The sequence below is a fragment of the Mytilus californianus genome, unplaced genomic scaffold, assembly GCF_021869535.1.
Source record: "Mytilus californianus isolate M0D057914Y unplaced genomic scaffold, xbMytCali1.0.p SCAF_6, whole genome shotgun sequence".
Taxonomy (NCBI): Eukaryota; Metazoa; Mollusca; class Bivalvia; order Mytilida; family Mytilidae; genus Mytilus; species Mytilus californianus.
Window position 1 is genome coordinate 110,673,678 of NW_026262712.1, and position 13,881 is coordinate 110,687,558.

General features: G+C 29.4%; 1 protein-coding gene across 1 annotated transcript in view; it reads left to right on the forward strand.

Moving 5' to 3' along the window:
• The first annotated feature begins 3,995 nt into the window (after positions 1 to 3,995).
• The window catches only part of LOC127704632 (DNA-binding protein RFX6-like), a 31,895-nt gene continuing 22,009 nt past the window's right edge, over positions 3,996 to 13,881 (forward strand). Inside the window, exon 1 of the mRNA XM_052208761.1 lies at positions 3,996 to 4,240. Coding sequence (XP_052064721.1) covers positions 4,015 to 4,240 — 226 coding nt within the window. The 5' untranslated portion in view covers positions 3,996 to 4,014. The remainder of the gene's footprint in view (positions 4,241 to 13,881) is intronic.

Consider the following 13,881-nt stretch of genomic DNA (forward strand, 5'->3'; position numbering starts at 1 on the left):
TCATCTATTTTTTTTTCATACATGTAGATATTACAGACAAGAAAATCATCACTTATAATAAAGACATAATAGAAATTAAAAGTTTTAATTTTCTAAGATTTAATAAAATAAAACATCTTTAACAATTACAGATTATACACTATACCAGTCTTATAATGTCCATCATGTCCGATTTTCCATGTTTCTAGAGCTGAATTCCTGTCTATGCTGTTGAAGATTGTTGAAAATTATAATATCCACTAATATATATACAATAGAAAAAGTTTCATGGTCTAAATAAACAATATCATTTACAAATACATTAAATTGTTTCACATGGTATCAGAGAACGACTAGAATGAATCTGTTCAGATCGGCCTTCCGGAAATTATACACATATATGACGTCACTCAATTAATGATCTCAAATGAAGTAAACCATAAAGCAAAAAAATGGAAAGTATACTAGCAAGCTAAGTCCTTTCAATTTGTAACATATTCTGAATAACACAAAAATGCTAACATTATATATGTTTAAAACTATATTAAAAACAAAAGAAAAATGAAACACATAGCAAGAAAAGAATAGAAAAATATAACAAAATAAATAACAAATAAAATAACCATAAGTGCCTACACACACATATATATATAATAGTTAGAATATTTATATATCTCAATTGTTGAACGAATATATAAAACGCGTTTTTTTACTTCGACTTGCGCAAAAATAAAATACCATCCGCGGTAAATTGTTCGAAAACAAATACACACTGAGAATAGATGATTTGGCTTCCAGATACTCTTTTAGGGAGCTACCATTTGATTTTTATGGGGGGGGACTAGGATGAAATTTGAAAAAAATAGGCAGGACAGGAGTTTTGAGTAAAAAAAAAAGGCAGGATGAGACACTTTCAAAAAAAAAGTCAGGATGACAATTTAGGTAAAAAAAGTCAGGATAAACTTAAAAAAAAAGGCAAAACCGAATAGAGTGAAAAATAAAAAGGCAGGACAGAGATTACAACTAAAAAAAAAATGCAGGACAAAATTTTTCATCCTAGCCCCCCCGATAAAAATCAAATGGTAGCTCCCTTATAAACAATTTTAAAGTAATTTTTGAATTTGTCCTTTCGTTTTCATCTGTATGCTATGTAGAACATGTTTATTTTTTGGCGGGAACTGAGGATTTTCCAAGTTATATCTAACTTCTGAAAGCAACAGAGTCAACTAAACATAATTTCACCAAGTTACGAAACTGTGACGATAATATAAACAGAATAGTTCACACCAATAGTCATGAATCTAAAATAAATCTGTATCCTTATTTTCGTAATTTGAACAATTGTCTTTCTTGTTTGTAAGAGTTGTGTCTCTTTTCAGAATGGTATCTTCTATTTTTATATTTCCATATATATGTCAGCTCTCTTTCGGGAAAGAGCGGCATCTACCATTGTTGTACATAGTCATTATTCACAAGTTTTATCCATAGGATGTTTTACCATGTAGAAAAAGAGTCATTTTACAATATTATATATTAAATACATTTTATTCAACTATATAGATTGACTTAAAATATAAAACAGAAATTATGTAGATATACTCTATAAACTTTATAAAAAAAGAAGATGCTGGATTTTATTTTGGACTTGGAAAAACGTCAGCAGAAATTATTTTTTTTTATTTAAAACATTATTGAATTTTCCTTACAACATCTGAATACTCAATCTAGATTTTCACTTAATATAAAATATGACATTGAATATTAAATTAGGTCAAATCAAAGGTTAAATAAAAAATGTTATAAAATTTCATTATTAATTTAAAATGTTACATATGATAAGTCATTTTATTATTATACTGTTCGTTTGAAATTTCACCAATCCTATATCCGAATATATGTAAATACAAAAATTAGAAAACATAATAAAAAAAAATTATATACATATATATTTCATCAAGGAGTAAGACTATACAAATCCTTGATTAAATATATGTAAAAAAAAATACATTTGATGGTTTCAACAAATCAATAATGGACATTCAAGTGTAAAATGTTAGCGAGGCAGCAACGTATTAAGTATTAAGTTGGAATAATTCTATTTTTATGAAAACGAATTAAAATAGTATTAATCGTTATCTTATGATACAAACTGAAGTTATTAAAAATCATTAAGCCATGATAGAGAATTTGAAATAGGAGAGATTATACCAAGAGGACAATAAAAGACCACATGTATATGAAAAACTCAAAACAGCAGAATGAAAAAATAAAAAATAAACGAACAGACAACAACATGGCAAAAAATATAGACAAACATATAAACAACACTGAGACCACAAAACACTACCCAGAAAACCTAAGATTGAGCAAAACGAACCCAACTAAAAGCCAGGTAACTCACGGGTGCTCTTCCTGAAAAGGCGCATTACAATTGTGCCAATGCGCCAATTTTTGAAACTTGCCGTATTTTATTTGCTCAAAAAGGTTATACTTAATTTGCGCCAAAAATCAATGTTGCTTTTTCGCCAATTCACATGTAAAATATAATGGCAACGTTTTCAATATGCAGTGTCCTGAAAAAGAGGCTTGTATAAGATTTTTTTGTAGAGTATTCCAGGTGTTCGTACACATTTTGAGGAGGCAAGATGGACATTATTCATTTGGAGACAATTAAAGGAAATACTTATGTATTTTTTAATGACCACACATATCAGATATAATGTATTTAAAAACAAATACAAGTCGTGTAGATAAACCCTTAACAGCCGCATAGCCAGAAGCACAACAGATGTGGGCAGCAAAACAATTATATAAACATTGAATGAACACATACAACCATGGTTTTTACCAGCAGATAGTAGACTATCAGTATTTATAAAGCTAATGAGTGTTTAATGTTATCATTTTGGTTTTATGACGAATGTGGTAAATATTTTTATTATTAATGTATTCAAATGAGTTGATATTTTGTAATTTATCCTTTATATCTGTCACAAGTATTGCGTTTACCTGTATGACAATACAGAATTAGTATTATACTATCAAAAGTATGTTGTCACACTATTATTAAAATTCCCCTTTCAAAATATCTTTTATTTATACTTTTTACCAGTATTATTGGCGCAAGTGAAATGTTTAATTTTGTCGCAAATGAAATATTGTTTGTGGCGCAAATGAAATATATTTTGGCTCAAATTAAATGCCTATTGGCGCAAAAGCAAAGCCCCGCTCTGGAAGGGTCGACAGTTTTTTTTCTACTATAAACACCCGTCGTGTGACACCTATTATAGACATATACTATAATGTAGACTATAAAGTATGTTTTGTGATAATTTTGTTGCAAAAATCTTGAAATCAAATTAGTAAGTGAAAACGTGCAACAGTAAACAGATTAAAAAAAATCAACGCAATTTTAGTTGCTTTCTTCGGTCTTTTCTTGACTTGATCCTATATAAATTTGATTAAAAGATGTTATTAAAATTTATTAAATTAAAAAAAAAAAAAAGACAAGCACCAACCTACACGATTTATCCACCATGACAATTTAAAAATTTTATCTCCATTATTTTTCATCCGCTTATTGTATGTTCCCATTTATCACATGTTATGATTACAAAATCTTGTCAATGTTTGCATGATAAATAAACAGTTTAACCCATTAAAGCTTATGACAGTCTATGATTCAATGAAAATCTAAACCTTAGATTGAACTCCGGTCATGGAAACGTAACGCAATTGGATAATAATGAGAAAAGGGCGGACTTAATCTTATCTGTGTTTGTCTTTTGTGTTTATTTTGAATTTAGGTTTATATCTCAGGTATCCACACATATTGTATATCATTAAAACAGAAAACAAGGGTATTCTATAGTTTGTTTGTATTCCACTTCACGCGCCTAATCATAGAAACTATTCCACGTTAAGTAGGTACAGACGCAACGTGATGACGTATTGATAGTTGAAATAAATAAAACAACATATACAGATAAAGTTGTATTGTTTATTGTGATGTTTTAATAAAATTCAGAGGAAAATATGGATCCAGTTGGTGTTCAGTTTGCACCTATTATGTCAGAAAACCATTATGATTTACATGGACCGTTATCCAGTGGGTACACATTTGTTCAACCAAATTTGTGGACTAATCGAGAGGACCGGAATTACGTTCCACCACATCAAAATAATGAACATTTATTACGTTCTGGAAATACAGTAGACGACAATGCAAATATTCAAAATAAAATGGACTCCCAAGAAAAAGGTAATGAGTTTAAAATTTCTTACAAAGAAAAAAATATCAGCACATGTAAAAACAACATTTTAAGGTATCGTTCTTCAAATGCTGTCTAAATACCGAATTGCGTATAGTTTTTGACAAGGAAATATCACCGCCTAAAACATTATTTTTTATTATAATTATTGTTATTTGTAATAAAATTATTGAAATAATAATAATAATAATAATAATAATAATAATAATAATAATAATAATAATGATATATTACCTTGTGATGGTAATATAATATAATATAATAAAAATAATAATAACAGCATGACCATCATCATTATCAAACACGATTAGAAATGATATATATAAAATATTATCATACAAAATCAGTATCTCCAAATATATAATAAGAAAACAAAATAAGAATTAAAAGTATCTTTATGAAAACAAAGTGAATTATTATTAACTAGTTTTAAAATTTATTAAGTAACTTGAATATATGTGACTAACCTTATCTGGTATGACTGATGAAAATATAATTATCATAAGGAATTGCAATATAATAATATTTGGGAGATGTGAATTGGTTAAATGATAAGTAGTCTTTATTTTACTTTGTATTTACATTGTATCATAGATCAAATTTATTTGTTCAGTGTATGTTCACTGGTGTTAATATGTCTTTTGATTGAGTTAAGCCATTTCAATTGATATTTTATGGTGTGTCTTTCTATGTTGTGATGTTACACTATTGTTTCAGATAAGGGTGAATGTTTGGTACCATTAAAACGTTTAAACCCGCTGCAATTGTTTGCACCTGTCCTAAGTCAGGAATCTGATGTTCAGTAGTTGTCGTTTGTTGATGTGGTTAATAAGTGTTTCTCGTTTTTTATATAGATTAGACCGTTGGTTTTCCCGTTTGAATGGTTTTACACTAGTAATTTTTGGGGCCCTTTATAGCTTGCTGTTCGGTGTGAGCCAAGGCTCCGTGTTGAAGACCGTACTTTGACCTATAATGGTTTACTTTTATAAATTTTGACTTGGATGAAGAGTTGTCTCATTGGCACTCATACCACATCTTCTTATATCTATTATGTACAAATATGAGTCGATAAAATGTTATGAAAAGGAAAATGATCATATATTGAGATAAGAATAAGTAGCACGATCCCACAAACTCGAATTACCCTATTTTTTTATACAAACCCTGACACTTTTTACAATTAAGGTACAAATATAAAAAAAGAGATGTGGTTTGATTGCGATGAGACAACTATCCACCAGAGACCATATGACGTGGTTGAAAGGAATTATAGGTCACCGTACGACCGTCAACAATGAACAAAACGCATATCGTATAGTCCGATATAAAAGGCATCAACATGATAATTGTGAAACAATTCTAACGAGAAAACTAACGGTCTAATTTATAACAGTACACACAAAAACCAATATGACATAGCCTGAGCCAACGACAACCACTGAATTACAGTCTCCTGACTTAAAACAGGCAAATAAAGAATGTGGCGGGAATAAGCGTGTTTGTGAACGCTCTACCCTGCCCAAACCTGAGACAGTGGTGTAACAGCACAACATAAGAACAATCTGTAAACATCAATTGCAAATTACTGTTCAAACACTGTTCTGAATATGACTGATGTATAAAACTATTTAAAAATCAAAAGGATACATGTGTTGTCTACTTGCCATTCGTTTTAGGAAGCCTGTTACTGAAAACAAATGTATTATTATTGCTTACTTGATGTCGCATGGATAATACAGATAAGGCTGTCAAAATATATAGGTTTAATTGTAAGAAATAATTTATACCAAAATGCAGAAGATAGCTTAAATGAAGTTTGGTATTATTTTTTTTGTATACAGGCTGAAAATATAAAAATAAACTTTTCTGTTTCTTGTTTTTATAACTAAACCATCCCAACAGGAAAATGCAAAGATATTTGACACCGCATATTATCAAAATATTTTATACGTGTTATCTGTAATGTTGAAATTAACAGATTTTCTGACCACTAAATATTTATTTAAGAATTATATTTCCCCCGTTATCTACTTTAAGGACCGTCTTAGTCATAAAATAAAACCTCTGTCTGAAAGTTGAAAAAATTTAGAAATACCGAGCATTTTGTTTAAACTAAAAATATAAACTGTAAGGAAGAACATATATTTAAAGGCCTTGTCAACTTTTTATTATTCTTTTGAATATTGTATTATAATGTTTATTATCAAAATTCGCAATGTCAACCTGATAAGGCACATATAATAATTATGTATGCTGTTAGAACTAAGTGACATATTTTTTTTAATGAAATAATTTACAAATGTTTCTTGTATTGAATTTTGTAAGTCTTAGACCAATCATATATTTATTTAAGAACGTTGTGGCGCGTTGTCGTTTGAAATTTTGGTTGGAATTCGGTCCTATCTTGTTTCATTTAGGTCTGATGTGGCACATTGTTATTTGCATATGTTGTTGGTTTTAATCATCTTTCGTCCAATAACCAGATGCTTATAAGGGTAAAGTATTGACATAAATCCCTACTTTTCTTTTTCAAACTATTCCCCATACAAAAAATGCAAATAATTCAAACTACAAGATGAAAAGTGAGGAAACTAAAATAAACCGTTAATGCTATACTAGCAGTAGCGTCAGGACGCAATTAGTCAGTTATGATTAAATAAGTCTGGCAGTTGGAAAAGCGATGCACAAAAAAAAAAAAGAAAACAAATTCTCCTCATTTAGTAATTTAGTAATAAAGATTATGAAACTGATTTTGTTTTTTGTATGTTTTGGGATTAAACAGTGGATGTAAATTAGATAACTAAGGGAAGTAAATACTATATCATAATAACTTCAATAGTTTGTTGCCGTATCATATCTTTTCATAAAATGCAAAGTATATTCAATTCTTCTAGGGATGTTTCAAAACTTCTGTTCGGTGTGAGCCAAGGCTCCGTGTTGAAGACCGTACTTTGACCTATAATGGTTTACTTTTATAAATTTTGACTTGGATGAAGAGTTGTCTCATTGGCACTCATACCACATCTTCTTATATCTATTGATTGATACATTGCCTCCGTCCCCGGATTTCATTAATGTGCTTTATGACCGAATGATTCATTTTATAAATGTGGAAAATTTATATTACTTTTCTGCTGGTCTGTAAGTCTGTTACGTGCATATGTTCGCCCGTGGTTGTGTTACGTGTACATGTTGGTCAATGGTTCTGTAAAGTGCACATGTTGGACCTTGGTTATGTTTTGTGTACATATTGGTCAGTGGTTTACTTACTTACCTGCCGTTCTTCGTCAATGTTCTTCATTTCAATTCACATTTAGGACTCAAACCTGGATCAATTCAAGTGAAGTAGCCAACATTGTATACTTACTCTTGTATGGCTTAACCGTTATTATATATTTAGAGACATTTGGATTGTTTACAGAGACTATAGTGTCTTCATGTAGTCGTTCATTACAATAATAGGAATAAATCTGCGGTCAGTGGGGCACTGGACATTAATCAAACAACTATCTTATGAGTCTAAATTTGACAAAATTCATCACAATTTTAGCGTACGCTATAAATTGAAAGGCGAACATAAGAAGGAGAAACGAGTTGTTACTAAATCCACACAAAAACGACTTCGACGTAGATTATACATTTCCGGCAATATTTGTAATTCCGGACGACGGGACGATTGAATGTTTACAAAAACCCCAACAGCACTTAACTTGTAAGATAATGATATTGTAATGTGATAGTATGGACAATAAGTTTATTTTTCAAATTAAAGAGGATTAGCAAATATACTTAAAAGTAACGCTTGAAGATCTTCAGTTTTGATAAACAGTGAAAAAAATAAAACCTCCATCCTGAAAGTTTTTATCACTTTTTTTTTCTTTAATTCAATATAGAGACTTTTTGTAAAGAGATAGGTAAATGTTCAATATTTGCTTTAAAGTATTTGAGAATATGAATTAAGTGCCTGTAAATCAAACCTCGATATATAAATCATCATTTAAGACTGATGACTTTGAGTGGTTTGCTTGATTCTGTCGCTGGACGTCATTTGACATTGATTGATCTACAAATCAGAGCAGATCCGAGTGTACTTGTAAAAGTGGTTATGTGCGAAACCAGTCATTTAGGGCCAAAATTCTATTCCTACTGTATTATTAAAAATGCTTTATGCAAATATTTTAAACGAAATAATACGTGTTTCCATTGCTGTAATGGCTCCGTACAAAACAAATGTTTGGAATCAATTTCAAACTGTATTTTAACATCAATAACTTATGTTTATAATTTAATTTTTTGGGGATTAATGCGGACCTGACTTGTGAGCCCCGATTTCTGAATATAGATTTCACACTTGCTATACTAGTATATATGTATTAGATGCACCTTGAGGACATTAGCCCGAAGGGTGTATTTAATTTACACCAAGATATTGTTGTCAAAGCAGAATTATAGTTTTCAATAATTTAGGAGGAGGGGGGTCTTTCAGCGATTTGATCATATGTTATTGAAAAGCATGATAAATGCTGGGTATCCAATTTCATTTAACGACATCTTGGTGTAAATGTATTTACACAGAAGTGTTATAATTTATCAGCAAAAAGTTAAAATTTTGGCAATTAAACCATTAAAGGACAAAATAGTAAAGCGATTCATATTGTCATACAAAAACAGTGATAAGGTATCAATTTGATGACAAAAAAAAATAGGTGCAATCAAGATTTCATTTTAAATCCATAACATCAAAACATCTTCTAAAAATGTTACTGCATCTGGAAAAATTGAGATAATGACACGTTTTCTCTTTTATCAAAACTAATTGTTTTTTTTAGAACAAGAGTAAAGATATCATACTTATTTTTTACTTCTATGCAAATCAAATGTTATCTTTTAATATCTGAGGTGCGTTATAAAACGGTGTTGTACAAGTTTGTAAGTTGGCACGCACGATCCATTCGTGTGAATGAAAATGAGAGATTTTTGGTTAGTGTCAAACTTTACAGTCAGACCAGAAAAGATGTACAATAAAACCCACGTTCCAATAAAATACAGATGAATACCAAGAAAAAAAAAACAAGAAAAAAAACCCAGAAAAATCAAAAACAAACAGAAAAAAAATCAATGAAAGTTTTTGTTTTAGAGGCGGTTATTTTTATTATAACTTGTAATTAAATTCTCTCCTTTTGGCATAGGGAAGTAAAGAAGTTTTTTGGTTATGTCTTAAAATTAATATTTTGTCAATTTGACCCAGGAAACAGGAGATCAATACTTATCTATATTGTGTATCAAGGGTAGATTTAATATAATACTTATGATCTCATATTAACTGTTACGGTTAATCAAATACACATCATAAACTGCACGTTCCCTTATCACCATAGTGTTGCTATGATATCAGCAGACGACAATACAATATTGATTTCCGGCGGATTTGTAACCATAACGACGAATCTATCAATAAAAAAAAAAGATGAACCAGCGAAGCTTTTTTATATATTGAAAATAATATATTTATAAATTGTTATTACATTATATTAAAAGACCAAGCTAATTTCATATTTGATGTTGACATAAAAGAAACTTGGCTAAAGGGAATTCAAAAATGCTTAAAGTTCAACACCAAATTATCACGATAGTCAAGTGGATTTGGAAGTGTAATTGTATGGAACACATATTGTCTTAACCTATCATCATTCTATTTTGTTTTGATATGAGCAAAGTATCAAAATTGTTAATACAATTTTATGCAATAAGTATTTGTCAACTAATGATAAGAATAACGAGATGTGGTATGTTTGCAATGAGACAACTATCCACCAAAGTTCTAATAAAGTGGATGTAAGCAATCATAGGCAACCGTACGGCCTTCAACAATGAGAAAAACCAATACCGTATAGTCGGCTATAAAAGGCCCCAACATGCAAAATGTGAAACAATTCAATTGAGAAAACTACGGCCTAATTTATAACAAAACACTGTACGAAGAACAAATATGACCTACATGAACCAACGACAACCACTGAACTACAGAATGTGGCGGGGTTACATTGGCTCCCTGTGATATTACATCTCATTATGAGCTATGCATTATAATTTTTCACACCTTTTTCCTTCGGTCTTTAATGGATAGGTGTCTCGTTAGAAATCCTGCAAATTAAGAAGTGTGATACTATGATGATTGCCAATGAGACAACTATCCCACAGATAGAGTCCAAATGAAGCGGATTTTAGAAAATATAGGTACCACGTCTCCTTATTTTCATATACATTTATTAGCCCGTTGACATTTTTTTTTAACCAAAACATGAATTATGATGAATATCAAGCATCATCAAATATAAGACCAAACTGATTTTTCCGTTGCAAAAAAATATGACAAATGAACTCATACTATTTATTGGTGCAGATGCTGGAAAAGTTTGATGCAGAATTTTACTTTGTGTTTATAAATAAGGAGATGTGTTATGATTACTGATTGGGTAACTCTCTATAAAGACCAAAAGACCAGGATGTTAACAACTAAAGGGCACTGCACCACTTGCGAACATGAGAAAAACTATTATCAGTAAGATATAAACGGTCTACGCTTGAATAAATGTAAAACAATTCAAAAGAGAATACCAAGTTCACATTTTAACACAAATGATGCACAAGGCAATCGCTTATAGATTACACTATCAAGTGATATGACATTAGAAGTAAAAACATTTTAACAATTGAAAATGTTTTCGCTGATCTTTCACTACTTCTAATGCACCAACCATTCATTTTTTTAAGGGATGAGGTTCTCGGCACAAATACTTTTTGTCAACCCCAATGAAAAACAAACTATTTTCCAATAACAAATGAGAACAATAATGTTTTGTAGAAACTCAAAGTTGAATTTATTAATTTTCCTTATTTTCAATGGAAACAAACTATTTTTTAACTACCCTTCTGAAACATTCGGTATCCAAAACTATGAATTTGTATTGACAAGTGCTAGGAAGTAAAAACGGTGGCATTTTCACATTTATTTCTATATTTATCATAAAAAATGTTTTGAAAACATTCTTCGAGTTATTTTCATTTCGCCTTTTGTGAAATTGTTAAATCGAAACATTCTCATGTTACCTTATCTAAATTCGGGTTAGAGCTCCATTTTCGCTCAAAACTTTCTTAAATTTGCGAGCATTTTCATTTAACAAAATTCCGATAAAGGCTATATAAATATGGCTAATTAAACTGAAAAAAAGAACAATAACTTTTGATCAAATAAAAATAGTAAAAAAAATATTTCGGTGTTCTTAGCATAATCGGAAATTAAAAGAAAGACTCGGATCCATTTTCTTGGAGTTATTTTGTTTTTTTTTGCAGTTCTATCATTCAAACTACATTAAAGGAGAACATTGATATCTACTTTGTATGTTCTTGTGCTCAAATTACTTTCTGACTCCTAGAACGTATAGTTTTACAACAAACTTTTAATCATAATAATGTAAAACGTAAGACAAATTTATGTCGATAGAAGAATTTGACAAAATAAAAAAAAAAAAAAGGAAAAAGAAAAAAAAAAGGAACACCTCTTGTTGTAATATTTTTCAGCTCAAAGTCAGTTAGGAGCTATATGACAAATCAAAAATTAAAAATAAAAAATTGCTCAATCAAAATAAGGTAAATTGTGTAAAAATAAAATTGAAACAGTAAAAGACTTTCTGCAATATCAAAAATGTATATTTTAGTATTTATGATTGAATTTCCACTTGTATTTATATAGGTCAAAGCAAAATTGGTAAAGATGTAAAGGTGGTTATCTTCCATCGCCAGGACAATTATTGTAGTAATAATTATAATTATCATAATACGAAAATTAAAATTATGAATCTCTATAATTACTTATTCATACTTTTTTATTCATTTTTACAAAGAAAAAAATCAACGCATGATGTATGCAAATATTCGTCCATTGCGAAAGGTCGATGACGAAGGTGGAAGGTAGCTATATATATATATAGGACCAGCCCTTGCATTCCAAAAATAAAAGATATTCTCATTCCACAAAAGTTTATTTATATCAAGAATAGGTGTTTATTCATCAAAGACGACATATACGTACCTGCTATGTTTGAGTTGATTTTCTGTAGCTGAAGGAATATACATTGAATTTTAAACAATATTTAAAATATAAACCAAAATAATGTGATAGAACTAAAACTTAGATGGTCTACAACTTTTATTTAAGGGTTTAAGATTAGCATTGGTTTTTATTCCTATCTTTAGAAATGAATATTACTTTTTTCTCCATTAGAAGTGACTTAAATAGAGTAATGAAATGGATTCTGTATTTTTATTTCTAAAGTGATGAAATGGATTCTGTTTTTTTATTTCTAAAGTGATGAAATGGATTCTGTTTTTTTTTTTATTTCTAAAAAGGACTCTCATTCTACCTCCTCTTTCACACGTTCATTACTACAAATTAATATTTTTATGCAAAGCCCCTTCACATAGAAATTTATTTCAATAAATTAGAAATATAAACAAATAGATGTCAGTTTACTTACAAAACGCGAACATGAACATAGAATTAGGCAGAAAATTTAAAAGAATGTTTACTATGAACATATTTTTGGTTCTGTTTAGAGGGTCTCTAAAAACAACACACAGGACCTGCTTTGTGAACAAATGATCACAATGTAGCACTAAGGACCACAAAGGAGTTAAATAAGAGCTATAAGGAACTTCCATTTTTTTTTGAAAGGAAATGATATAATTTCTGAAGAAAAATGTAAAAAAAAAAACCCAAAAATATCATAAAAATAGCGATTTTTTTTTATATATATACTGATTTTATATCCGGAATATGTGATAGCTTATCTTTGTGAATTAATACATAGTATTAGAGTAATATAAATGATAATAATATCTTTAACTATTACTGATATTACTCATAAATTTTTTTTGTAAGTTTTTAAGCTATAGAGCATTTTCAAAACTAAGTATGCGTCAATGAGTCTTCCCGAATCTGTCAACGCTGTGAATATTTTATAAACAATTAAAATATTGTAATTTACTTTTGTATTTGACAGTGAAAACAACTAATATTTTAATTATTTGGACCTAGACATCGTTTTGAATATTTCTGAAATATTTGTCACTGGTCGTAATACAAACAGTCTTACATTGCAACGTTAACATAAAATTTAATGCTTTCAATGGCGCAATATTTTAAATTTATATTGCTTTGAAGACATTTTTTCACAAGACGCTAAAAGGATCGGTTTGGCAGTAATTCTAAAGCTATGAAATTAATATGAAATTTTGCAAACCGTGTATGTCAATATATACTTTATTGTTTTATCAAATTTGATTCTGGCAAATAAAGTGTCTTTTGAAATTTTGTTTACTTACGAATCTTTAATTTCTGCGAGATACAAAAAGTACACACGGCAAAATAATGGACAGCTGTATTTTGGTGATTTGTGTTGTTGGGTTGTTGGTTTTGATTTTTATTGAAATTGAAAGGAAAATATGATATCGTAATGAATATGATTATTTTAACAAGAAATTCGTGAAATTTACTTTCTGCTATTTGTGTCTTAACATATTTCACACATTAAAATACTTTCTTATAAGTTTTGGTTAAAATGGTTTCTTT